Source organism: Pempheris klunzingeri, chromosome 3, assembly GCF_042242105.1.
Source record: "Pempheris klunzingeri isolate RE-2024b chromosome 3, fPemKlu1.hap1, whole genome shotgun sequence".
NCBI classification, from domain to species: Eukaryota; Metazoa; Chordata; class Actinopteri; order Acropomatiformes; family Pempheridae; genus Pempheris; species Pempheris klunzingeri.
Genome location: NC_092014.1, coordinates 23,433,684 through 23,447,390, shown reverse-complemented (window position 1 = coordinate 23,447,390; position 13,707 = coordinate 23,433,684). Strand labels below are relative to the sequence as shown.

At 43.5% G+C, this 13,707-nt stretch overlaps 1 protein-coding gene across 1 annotated transcript; it reads left to right on the top strand.

The window, feature by feature from the left end:
- The first annotated feature begins 1,097 nt into the window (after positions 1-1,097).
- On the top strand, positions 1,098-12,809 carry pi4k2b (phosphatidylinositol 4-kinase type 2 beta). Its single transcript, XM_070827488.1, has 11 exons — positions 1,098-1,618; positions 5,737-5,888; positions 6,549-6,629; positions 6,745-6,864; positions 7,010-7,141; positions 8,034-8,187; positions 8,685-8,755; positions 9,189-9,291; positions 10,035-10,168; positions 10,314-10,373; positions 11,426-12,809. Exons 1-11 carry the CDS (start codon positions 1,264-1,266, stop codon positions 11,597-11,599), a joined length of 1,536 nt encoding a protein of 511 aa, XP_070683589.1. The 5' UTR covers positions 1,098-1,263; the 3' UTR covers positions 11,600-12,809.
- The last annotated feature ends 898 nt before the right edge of the window (positions 12,810-13,707 follow it).

Sequence of the window (13,707 nt, the reverse complement as noted above, 5' to 3'; positions counted from 1 at the left end):
TGGTGGCTTTGCCAGAAAAAAAAGGCCCAACATTCACATGGTTCCAACATTCACATGGAGGAATTACTCCAATAAACAAACATAAAGAATGATGGCACTTTATGAAGATGAATCAAATCAGAATTGAGATGTCTGCAACACCACTGTTTGTCATCAAAGAAGAAAGAATGAATAAAGTATGTTTCTGAGGAAAAGTTGAGACTCAACGCTTTGCTCTAACCTCCATTTATGTATGACTGTCGACATCTAGTGGCCATAAACGGCACTGCTACATTTCATGAGGAGCAAACAGTGTCAAGGATGAATGGATGGACCGTGAAGGCATCAGTGTACCTGTTTAACATTATGTCTTAACATTATGAAGAGTATCAATGATCCTTATCAACATCAAAATACTACTTCTGTTTGTGTAAGAGAGTTTAACTTTTAAATTATTAGTGTAGTATAACCCACAACAAAGAAAAAATCAACCTACTGTTTTAAACAATGTTAATTTTTGTCAAGATTTAGGGAAATTCTTTGGAATGAAAGCTTTAAATGGTAATGTTACCTATTCATTACATTAAATTGAATTGTCTAACAGGCTGATTGGCCTTGGTTTGAGGGGGTCAGTGTGGCTTTATAAATTAAGCTTCACATTGAGTTTATTATTTACAGTGTTAGTTCCGTTTAAAAGGGGGGAAAAGCTGAGGATAAAGTGTTTCTGTTCAAAGATGGCTTCAAAGCAGACTAACAGGCGATTTTAATTAAAGCGAGTGGCTTCAAAAGCCACGGTGACTAGTTCTGACCTCCAATAAATAGCTATATTTGTCTTGTGTTTAGGTTTAAGGCATTCCTTACAAACCACAATATAATATTGTTTATATTAGTTATAGTTTGACCATGTGAAGTTTCCATAGTAGATCTTATTTTGATCCTGTTTTTTCCAGGCACGTCATGAGCAAACAGCCGAGTAACAGAGGGAGTGCAAGCGTCTTCAACATCCAGGTGTTCGGACTTGACCAGGAGCACTTGAAGGCAACTTCAGCCAACGGTGTTCTTTTTGTGTGGCGCATGCGCAGTGAGCCATATAGGAAGCAGCGCAGACGAGCCTGACGGATTATGTGGACACATCGGTGAGCGAGAGCAGCTGCTTCCTAATAGTTCACGTTATGTGCTCGTGGAAAGAACTGGGTCTCTTTACAATGGAAGGCTGACAGCTCAAAGGAAATCCAGTTTAATTTAATGTATATTTAAGCGTATGTATTAAACAAGTGAGCGACAATGATGTCAGAATGCGACCCGACAGAGACAGAGAGCAGCGAGCCCGTGTTGGACACTGGAGCAACAGCGGTGCCCGCTCCTGAGTGTAACTTTGGCTCCTCAGACCCTCCAAAGGTATTATTTGACAAGAACCGGATAGGTTTGGGGCTTGCGGCGAACCCCGGATCCGCCGTTCGCATTTCGGACTCCTGTGAAAGCGTCTTGACCGAGCTGGAGACGGATGGCTCCGGCGAAGAGGCGCTGTTGTTACCGTGCTTAGCAGGAGGCTCGTCGTCTCCGCGGGGTGTACGAGAGAAGCGGAGCAGGCGGAACAGACACAGCTCGTCGTCGGATAAAGACACCTTGGCCTCCCCAGGTAATTGTTTTGGATCAATGCCCGAGAGATCTGATTAAAAAAAGCACCGGGCACTTGGGTCCCATGCTCAAAGAGGACAGGTCCTGAGGAACATTACGTTGTGGTTTTGCCGCATATTGTTCATTGGTGCCTTTAGATGTCAGTGAACGCAACGTTCCTTAGACGTAATGTTTACTTAAGACAACAGCAACTCTGAGTTATTACTGCAGGAGTATTAACTCTTTTCTCTGTGACTCCCCACCTGGAGCCCCTCTAGGGTCCCTGCAGGGCGTTGGGTCTGATGTGAGGACCCAGCACGTTGGATACTCAAAGGATAAAAAGCTATAAACTGTAGCCTGAGCACAGCAGAAACTAAGCAAACAAACAACTCCGTGACTGCAATGAAAACTATCCATACATTCATGTTGCACTGCAGGCATTTGGCTTGTGTTTGCACTGAGCCTGTGACTGTGTGTGTGTGTGTGTGCCCTGTGTGTGTTTTGCAGTCAGCTGATGCAACAGCTTTATGTTATCATCCATGTGGATGAGATGAGCTGGCACTTTCACCCAGTGACCTGAACACCACATGGATGGCCCTGTACAGTCGGTCACTGTAAACACCCTTTTGAACGCACTCTCATGATTGAGGCATGTCTTTATTTTTCTTTTTTTCTAGCCAGTGTCCTCCTCAGTACAGCCATCAACTCAAACAGGAGGCCAGCAGAATCTATTTTTGACTATGTGTGTTTTGTTGCTTATCTGTTGTCAGTCTGGTGTATTATTCACAGCACTAGGTTTGCTTTGGACTGTAAATAAAAAAATGCCGGCATAGGTGAAAACAAAGAAAAGGTGATCTAGTCACCATGGAAGCGGCACATATTCTGACAAATCTGCTAATTGCATATAACACGTCTCCCTCTAATACCGCCCACCTTTTTTTTTTCTTCTCTTTTGTAACATAATTTTGTATTATTTGTTGCCGTCTACATTCTCTCCTATTGGTCTGTCTCTGTCTCTCTGCTGCGGTCTATTGTTCGATCATGTTCTATCGGGGCCAGAAATCTAGGCCACAGGTAGACACGCTGAGCCCGAAATCGCAGGTGTTAGTGTCCCATTTCCTGTGGCCTTTTAGAATAATAGTGTCCTGATCTAAAATTACAACAGTTTTATTCAGTGCATTGCAAATGAGGAGTCGTGCGCACACAATCCCAAGAGCTGCTATACTGTGTCGCTTTCTATGCTATAAAGTGTCATGCCATTTTCCAATACAAATTCTGGCACTTTAAATCCTATCACGCATATCTGGTGGAACAGGACCCTAAACCTTTACAGCTAAAATTTACTTTCATATAATCTGCCAAACTGCATACAGCTTTTGGTTCACCTACTCGTACTGTTTTCACCAGAGTCCAATGTGAAACCGTCTCATTTAAAGTTATGCAAAATACATTTCATCTTGAATGATACACCTGCATACATTCAAATGTGGAACCATGTGACTGTTTTAAGTATGGGACAAAGGTTTTAATGTGTTTTAAGTAAAGCACCAAGGATTCAAGTATGAGTTTGCAATGACTTGAACATATCTGCAGTGTGGCCACACATCATAGCCGTGGCCCTGTTCAGAGTTCAGAGTTGTTGTGACATCTCACACACTGCATGCATTGCAGGTCAGCGGGTCTCTCGAGCTGTGAGTGAGCTGCACTCCAGCTGTGAAAGAGCTGCGTTGGGCCGAGGGCTCTGAGAGACTGACATTAAATATGCAAAAGGCCCTCGGTGCAAGCAAACACGCAGACAGACATGCAAACATTCAGTAGTTCAGTGCAGTGCATGTTGATGATGAACAGGTCGTTTGGGAGGGAGGAGGTTCTCGTGCGTATTTCCTTAAACTCTGACTCTCTGCGGGGTGAAAATAAAGGAACGAGACAGAGATGGAGAGAGACATTCTTTCCTCCTGGGGTCACACAACACAGTGACATTATCATAGGCGTCCATCGTCAGTGTCGTCCAACACAAGCACACGACTTCCATCAGGCAAAACAGCTGAAGAAACTCACTGAATAGAGTTTTGCAAATGAAATGTTTAAGATAAAATATTGTGTCAACTCTGTTTTACACGTAGAGTAACTGCGTTGTGTAAATCAGAGGCATCCAGCAGGATTTAATCACAATCCTTACGCCTGTGTAGACACCTGGGTCCAGATGGAGTTGTTTTTAAATAACAGTCAGGCTCCCTGCATGCCACCAAGATGATGCCTTCATGGCCCTTTCGGCAGGGTGGCGTATTAGCAATTAGAACTCGTACTAGGTAATCGGGCAAAGATGGAGTCGCATGTTACACGTCTTCCTAATATGACACATTTCCCTATTTGATGCACAATGAATATTGTACATACACAGCGTTGTGTGAGCTGATCCAGGTATGTTGCCATGTAATACATTCTCACCATGTATATTCCTCCAAATCAAGATGTAGGAGTTTGGAGTCTCATATGATGTAAACAGTGTGTGTAAAGTGAAGGAAAGTGGGTCGATCAGGTGGGCTGACAGTCGAGCGTTGACTCAATTTGCTGTAGGATTATCTGACCTGTTGGTGAAGTTTGCTCAAGTTGGAGCTGGTTTTATAATCATCTGGTGCTCTACTTTCACGCTCCCTCTCAAGGCAGGATTTTAAGAATTTGGAGTTATTAAAACCACAGCATAAAACACAAGCGCAGCCTAACTTAAAACATCATTTGAGGTGCACCTCATGAACAGACCTTGAAAACATAAAAAATGCAGTAGTATGTTGCTTTTACAGAGAGATGTCGGTGATGATATTGAGGCCGGTGGTTTTTAGGTGGATGGAAATGAAGTATACATGAAGGCACAAATCATCCAACATGGGCACAAAACAGAGTGGGTGGAGGACTTTCAGAGGCTCGGTGTGAATTGGACGGAAGAGACTATGATAGGGCAGGTCTAGCCAGGCCACTTGGCTAACAAAACCCTGACATGAATCTGCGTTTTAAATAATCCAAGTCCTTGATGTAATTTTTGTACATCTCCATCCTGCTGTTCTCTCCTTCCTTCCTTTTTAATTAGCTTCCCACTCTACCCCCTTCAAGTGAATTAGCTTCAAAGCTATCTTTGTTTCTCCTTATCTCTCTATGACAAATGGCATGTTAACTGTCCTCCCGTTCCTTTGTCTGTTCCCCCCCCCACCCCCCCGTCTGTCCCTTCATCCCTCCTCGCGTCCCACTGTGACTGTAGTGTGACTGATACGGAGCATATGGAGCCTCTCTGTCAGCTGACTGTCCTGCTCAGTGTGAGGAGGAGAAGGTAGAATGTGTCATATGATTGGAGGCATCAAAGGAATATTTGGCAGCCCATGTCACTCGGGGAGCCGTCACATCCTGAGAATTACACTCAGTCTTCCAAGCAACAGAATATGGCAGAGTCACTCATTTCGCTCTGTTTCCTCCACAGCAAGAAGCTTCTGGGTTTAAATCCACCGACCAACTGGACCCTTTTTGTGTGCAGTCGGCGTGTCGTCTACACATGCTCATGCACGTTTAGTGAAATGGTGTTTCTAAATTGCCTTTGGGTGTGAATATGTGCGTGACCAGGCAGTACCCCACCTCACCTATTGTCTGCTGGGAACACTTCCAGCCTCCTATGACACCCCCCCAAAGGGCATAAGGCTTTCAGTGAAGAGGTGGATGGCTCCAGTTACCTCTTTCATACAAACCGTGTGCATGATATGACACAGTAGATTGGGTTATTAGAGGAGAAATGGTGGATGGAAAAACCTGTAGATTGTACAAGTGTTCATGATTGTTATTATTTTCAGCTAATGGTGTACAGACGTAGACACTGATCTCACTACTTGCTTTGGGGGTATTTTAAACCTGTATTTCTTACACCATATCATCTTTTAACTTTTAAGCTTTTGTGAAAATGATTTAATGAGTGATTTCAAGGTTCACCAAACTCTATAACCTTCACATGTTACTGCACCACAACAACTAAACAACATCTTTTAATGATTGCATGATGATGAAACATCACTGTTGGACTCTTTAAGAAAAGCCATTGCTTTTTACCATAGCACTGTCTGATTACCCACAATGTGAATATGAACCTTTAATCTGTTGTAGGTACCAACAGTGGGGACTTCAACCATTTCCCTGACGATCCTGAGTTTGCAGACATTATCCAAAGGGCGGAACAAGCTATCGAGAACGGCGTCTTTCCAGAGAGAATTTCCCAGGGTTCCAGTGGGAGCTACTTTGTCAAAGACCCAAAGGGGGTGAGGAGTGGTGGCGGAATGACATTGACATATGTGAGGGGAGGAAAGGAAGGATGATGGAGCACAGATTAACAATAGCCTTAAAACCTTTTTTTTGGCTCATGTACCTTGTTTTGTTTTTATATTATGAGATTTATTCACCATCCCTGTTCAGACATATCCAGCTAGTTGTAAATCCTTGCTGGACGTTACACGTGCTACCTATTTGACATTTAGCTCACTGGGAGCTCCCTGTAAGGTGGTTCGACATCGCTCTCGAGCAGAGTCGAGCAGCTGAAGGGAATGAGCGAGAGGTGAGGAGTTGGAAAGTTCACAGGAGGCGGAATCCTCAGCGGAGACTCGCTGAATAATGCAGCCAGAGATGCTCGCATCGATAACAGATAGCCAGCATGCGAGATTAGCATCACATTAACAAGTTTAATGTACGCCTCAGGGAGAGGATATTGATCTCTAACTTGTTAGCTGCATCTGTCGCTTTACATCTATTTCCTTTACCGTTACGTGTGGTTCTGTGATCTTGTCCTTTAAAGGTCCCAGAAAATGGCAAAGGGTTAGTTCTGAGTGTGTGTTGTGTATATTCCTGTGTGTGCGGTATTGACCAATTTTCTGAATGTGTTCTCAATATAAAACTCAACAAATCATTCTCATTTCTTTCTGCAGAAAATCATTGGTGTTTTCAAGCCAAAGTCAGAGGAACCTTATGGTCACCTTAACCCCAAATGGACCAAATATTTTCACAAGGTGGGAACACTTTGTCACATGTTGTATTCGTGTGTAAACAATCGGAACCAGGTTTCTAAAAACAGCTTTCTCAAGGTGTCCTGGTTGCCCTCTTTGACTTTCCCTCTCCCATCAGCTGTGCTGTCCGTGTTGTTTTGGCCGAGGCTGCTTGTTGCCTAACCAGGGCTACCTCTCAGAGGCTGCTGCCTCACTGGTTGACACCAAGCTCGGCCTGGGCGTGGTGCCAAAAACGAAGGTGGGTCAGAGTACCTGCAAGTTCTTGCATTTTAAAATTTTTTTTCGTGTGCAACATGCCGTCACAGTTTCACTGAGATCAGACTATTTTCTCAACTGCTGCACAGCTAAACAAGCGTTAACTGACCTATTTCCTTTTTTATCAGGAAGTGTATCTGGCCAGTGAGACATTCCACTACAGCGCCATCGACAGAGCCAAGTCCAGGGGGAAGAAGTACGCCTTAGAGAAAGTCCCCAAGGTGGGACGGCGCTTCCACAGAGTGGGCCTGCCACCCAAGGTAACATACAACAGCATGTCTAATGTCACCAACTTGTAGTTGTTTTGTATGAGCAATCAATGGGAAGTATAGGCTGCTCTTGTTCATTCCTGTGTGGTATTTTCCTTCTGCTTTTCCTTTCAGTGTCTTTGTTATTGTGTGAAAAGCTTAATAGCTGCGTTGTGATGCAGACCTAAGGCCTTTACAAAGGCCGTTACTGATATATACTAACATGAACATCTTTTTGTTTCCAGCACCTTTAAAGAGTTTTTTAAATGCCAAATGTTTAAACTTATATGTCCACTATCTCATCACTATGTATTGAAAGAGTTGTTGTCTCAGTGAGCAGAGGGCTCAGAATAGCTGCTGATGCAGTCCTGGCAGAGGACAGTAAAATGAATCGTGCCACACCGTCTGTCTTTGTGTTCCCTGAAAAGACAGGTTTCTTCAAATAAATAGCACAGAGGAAGCATAAATGTCTTCTCTGCTTTAAATTGTGTTCCTTTTTTCAGGGTCCTCAAACAGTGAGTGGATATTGTTATCTCTCTCTTGTACTGTACTCACACCCAGCAGCAGCCTTTACATTAAATCAAAGACGTGTCTAACAACATGTCATGCAGCTGCCTGTTTCTTATCTGAGAAAGCCGTCTTGATGATCTATAGCTGTGTTGATGTTGTAGACGGGTGGCTGAAAAAAAAACGTGTATGAGGAAGTCAAACTGTCGTGCACGCTGCGGACATTTCACCCTGCTGACATCACAATCTCACATATTCTCACATCATTGCCTCACACAAGATCATTACCATATAAACAAACACCCAGTGAACTCCGCACTGTGGGGTTTTTACTGAATGCGTATCTGATGTGTTGCATGGTCTGTGTGTGTGTGTGTGTGTGTGTGTGTGTTTGCAGGTGGGCTCATTTCAGCTGTTTGTGGAGGGTTACCGTGAAGCGGACCACTGGCTGCGGCGCTTTGAGGCTGAACCTCTGCCAGAGAACATCAGGAAGCAGCTGCAGTCGCAGTTTGAGCGGTTGGTGGTGTTGGACTACGTCATCAGAAACACAGGTGAGGGTGTGTTCGTGTTGACATTTTAACAGTGTTTACCCAGCGTAAACACAGCATTGCTTTTAAGCCCATCAGTCAAACTGTGTTGAGTTCCCGGTCTCACTATATTGGCAGTTTTACTTGTCCGGATGGACTGATTTTTGGTAATGATAGAAGTTCATTGAGATTCAAGATTCAAGATGTTTATTTGTCATGTGCACAGTAAGAACACGATGGTGACACTGAGCAATGAAATTCTTACTTTGTTCGTTTCCCTCCACATAGACACAAGAATAAAAGATAGAAAAACTATTATAAATATAAAAAAAGAGGGCATTGGTGCTTGTAGACAGCATAGTTGTGTGTTGAGATTTGAATTCGTCATCATAGCCAATAATTTTGATAGCTGTCTGATTATGCTCTCTGTCCCCCATCTACATACATAGCTGAGGAAATCAAATCATATGATAAGTTAATCTCACTCCACACCCCTGTGTTTCTGCTGCGTCTCCTGTCAGATCGAGGGAATGACAACTGGTTGATCAAGTATGAGAAGCCAGGAGAGGGAGGAGAAGGAGCGGGAGAAAAGGTGAGGTTAAATCAACACATACTTTAAGATGTATCCAGACCCATTATAGAGTCATTATACTCACCCTGATTGAACAGCTGGAATTTTTAGTACGCAGCTCGTGAACATGCACGCTCAGTAAAGCTTTAACAAAGCACACACACACACTTGTGTACTGTACATACCCTGTCACTCATTCACACACACACAGCACACACGGGGGCCCACATAGACACACGATAGCTCGGGTATTGTAGGTGTGGAACGATCCCGTGATGAGCACTGTCATCATCAATCATTATTTGCCATGTGTTGACTAATGAGAAAAGGTTGTCATCTATCTGTCCAGTTAATCAGGCCTTTGGACAGTGATCAATAACAAGTTTGGCCGTCGGTCATTAATCATTCAGTCGGTTGTTGGTGGTGACTCCTCTGACTTCTCCCCTCGCTGCAGGATGCAGAGTGGCCAGAGAACAGTTCTGACTCCTGCATCAAGATCGCGGCGATCGACAACGGCCTCGCCTTCCCCTTTAAACACCCAGACGAATGGAGAGCCTGTATGTTGGTCTCTTTCTTCCCTCACTTCTCCTCACGCACGTTCTGTCTTCACTACTGGTTGCCTCAGTCAGCACCATGTCCCTGCTAATAATGGTGTACAACTACTAACTTTCATCTTGGAGTAATTACTCATTTAGTCTATAAAATGTTTTGAAAATGGCAAATGACCATTATTGTGTTACTAGAGCACAACATGATGAAATTATTTAAAATTAAATTAGAATAAAAAATTACAATGATAATAGCATGAATTTGATTATTTTTACTGTGAAACAAGAACACCGTTTTAGATTATGTTTGTTTTCTTAGATTTAAAGCGTTTCTCAATCTGACCCTTGAAACTTTGGGGGAATAAACATATTTGCTTTCTTACTGAGACTTGGATGATACTGATACCACTCTTTTGTCTCTAATCATTATGCTAGAGTCAGCTGACTGTTAGCTTAGATTAGCATATAGACTGGAAACAGAAGGACACATCTGTCCAGGCTTTTTGTTTTTAGCTATTAATCTATTGTAAAATCAAAACAATTTTTTTGTACGTATTAAACAAACAGTATTCAATGTGTCAACTAGTGATCCTTCGAGATGCACAGCACAGAAACAGTGTAGTAATAGTTATCGACAGCTGTGAAAGATCAAGGCTGCAACTGTAGTAGCAGGTAAATGTTGGTTAACGTCACACACCGTGTTGTGAGAGCGTGTGCCAAACTGGACTGTTGGTGTTGCCTCCTTCCATCAGACCCGTTCCACTGGGCATGGCTCCCCCAGGCTAAGGTGGCCTTCTCCCAGGAGACCAGAGACCTGGTCCTGTCCCGCCTCTCTGACATGAACTTTGTGCAGGACCTCTGTGAGGACCTCTACGAGATGTTCAAGGTACAAGCCACCTCATTCTTTCACTGCCCTTTTCTCTGTTCACCCCGATTCAATCTAAGATTCTTCAGTGGTTGTGTAAACGAAGCATTTTTGAACGTAGATGCACAGGATACCTGCTAACAGGAGTTACTGTTTTTCCCCTCAGACGGATAAAGGCTTTGACAAAACCATGTTTGAGAGACAGATGTCTGTGATGAGAGGACAGGTTAGTATTTTGACTGTTCCCATGAGTCTCTCTGCTTTTTCTTTCCCTCCCTTCTGTCCTCTATTTTGTTCTTGTGCCGTTCTTTCCTTTTTATATCCTGCCTCTCTCTCCCGTGTCCCACTTTCAGTCACTGCTACTGTTTGCTCTGTAACCTCATCACCACCCATCTTAACCTAATTTCTCACCCTCCAGCCCCGTCTACTGGCCTGTCTCACATTTCCTGTCCCTAACCCTGCTGTTCTTTTCCCTCTTTGGATCAAGGGCCACTCACTGTGGCCATAGCACAGTACTTATGCCGCGTTTCCACTAGCACTGCTCGGCTCGACTCTACTCGACTCGGCACGGTTTGGTTGTGTTTCCATTACAGAAGCGTACCACTTCAAAGTGGGCGGGGTCGTCATAGTAAGGCGGGCCGAAACTCCGGTGCCGTAATGTGTATACGGCACAAACAAACACAACTAAGGACGTGGAGTGTTTGGTTTGTCTGTATCCGTTTACCTCGTTCACAGAAATAATAAAAACGCCCGGTCTCTGTTTCCAGGGTTTTAAAAACGGCGGGTTTGATTCTTGTGAACGAGTCGCTCTCATGACTCAAGTGACGTCGCTTCCTGGCCAATCAGTGGCCTGCAGTCTGGTGACGTCGCATTGTCAGCTCGACTCAGCTCGCTTGGAACCCCGGCCGAGGAGGTACTAAAATAGTAGCTGGTACCAGGTACTAGGGCCGGTGGAAACGCAACCTAAACCGTGTCGAGTCGAGTCGAGCTGAGTAGTGCTGGTGGACAGCAGCACACAGTGAATTCTAGATACTGAAACGATTATTCAATTAAACAGGAAATTGATTATTTTGATAAATTACTTCTTGAAATTATCTTTCAACAGATTGAATTTTACTTGCATTATCCATGTTGCTGCAGATTTCATCTGTGCTTATCCTCACAGATGCTCAAATGCAGACCAATGCACCAGTACTCAGAATGAACAGGGAGCCAGTTTACCTTGCGTCTTTTTTACAAATCTTTATTTTACGCTTCACGCACCCTGTTTGTGACCAGGTGTTGAACCTGACCCAGGCGCTGAAGGACGGGAAGAGCCCCATCCAGCTGGTGCAGATGCCCCGGGTGGTAGTGGAGCGCAGCCGCTCAGGCGGCCAGGGACGTGTGGTCACACTTGGCAACGCCTTCACACAAACCTTTCACTGCAAGCGGCCCTTTTTCTCCTCTTGGTAGTAAGAGATGGGTGAGTGGGTGGGGGTGGGGGGTCGGAGAGAGATTTACGCAACATCTCTTTTTTTCTTTTTTTTTTTGTCCTCAAGTCAGGAAGTGAGGGAGAAGATGTGAATATCTCACTGGAGACTGAGCATGTGTCCTTCCTTCCAGAAGACATGAGGAGGGAAGGCATGGATGACAGAAAGTAAGAGGGAAGAAAAGGAGTTTAGGCCTGCTCCTCATTTAGAGGGTGCAGAGAAGCATAGGAGCTGGAGAGATTGGCATACCAGTGTCTCCCGGAGGCCTTGGGGCTGTTTGTGGTTACCATGGTGACTTGATTGGATAATCGGCTTTTCCACAGAGGTGGGCTTTGTTTATTGTTATAGGGGGCAGAAAGGTTTTTTTTTTTTTTACCCATCTAAAATACCTACTGAAGTCTCTCGCAAGGTCTCTTAGTGGGGCTCATGGCCAAAGAACAAGCACTTACAGACCATTAAGTAGTCTTTGGAATCTAAAGGACTGGTTTCATTGATCTCACCAGAAAGGGATGGTTTTTCTTATCTGGGACAGTGTTCCTGGTCTGGGATTAAGTCTAAAAATATTTGCTTTGCCTTGTAGGATTAGTCATTAAAATATAGTTGTGCACTTGCACTGCTGGAAGTGTTTGACTAGTGCTACACAACTGGGTCAAACCGCTCTTTACCCAGTGTTAGGTCTCACAACCACATCTGATGAAACCCAGTGTCTTCAACACTCACTACTGCCAAAACCTGTTTGTGGAAGGAATATTTCAAAGCCTCAAGAAAAGACTATTGTTGAAACTTGAACATGAGGTTTCGGAGGAGGTGGACTAGTAATAAACACATTGCTTGAATGTAATCTGTTTACGGTTTCTATACAGATTCTCGCTCCTAAACATTTCAATAAGAGTGAATGCTGTCAAAAATCGACTTTTCTCGTAACAATGAATGTATTTGTTGTTTGACATGTATTTGATGGCTGATAACCAGCTTTCTCTTGAACCTCATGGCATGGGGGATGGCTCCTGGCCCTTCTCTTTCTAACACGTTCTATGAAGAGGAAAAGCAAAACCGAGGACGATATTTCAATCTTGCTCGATGCCGTTGTGTTTTCTTATGTATGCATCTTGAAATTTTTATTCCAACTCAATGATTGTATGAGAAAAAGTTGTATATTTAACACATGAAAAATAAAATTTGGGAAATTTGAATTTGCAGCGAAATGAGCTTTTTGACAAACAAGCAGCACAGAGTACTGCAGTTGTGTACATTTACTGTCCTAAAGTACTGTTTATTAGAGAGCCGTGCTCAGCAGAGCTAAGACGATGTGGGCGTAACAGTTTCCATACGCTTGACAGGGCTGTTAAACTAGTGGACTTAACCACTAACAGTTTGGCTTCCAGCCAAAGTGAGCAATTAATAGCAGATTACCTAGCCCGAGCCTTCTGTGTTGTTCTGCCTGTGGTTAAAAAACACACACACACACACATAAACACACACATTTGAATTATGTACTAAGCTAATTTTGTGTGAGCCATTTGAATATAAAGTGTATTACAAAACTGAGAGAGGAGAAAACACTTCACCCCATGTGATTATATCAAACAATAAAGATTGTAAAGATGAAACTACAGATCTGATAGATACACAGACCAGTTGTAGTCCTGTTCTATATTGAGCTCAGGCTTCCTATTTGATGATTACTTTAAATAGTGTAGTGCACTCTGGGTCTTTTCTGATCGTTGGAGATCAGTGTTTTTCAGCCGGTAAGTGTTCCCCAATCCCAAGAGCTGTAGCTAACAATTGTCTTTAGTAGAGAGTCTGTCAATCAATGTCCATAGATATTCAGTTTATAGCAATATATGAGTAGAGTAGCAAATCTAGAAATGCTCGAATTAGTGCATGTTTGGCATTTTTAAATAATTGAATCATTTTTGATTGATTTTCAGAAGTGTTGGCAGTTAGCTACAAATATATCAATTGTGTTATTGTATCTTAGGGTACAAAATTGGAGAATTATGTAGCAGGGAGCACTTGGCGTGGTTGATCAAGCATGGCTGTGGAAACACCCTCAGGATCAGTGATGTTCCATCTTGGGAATAGCGACAG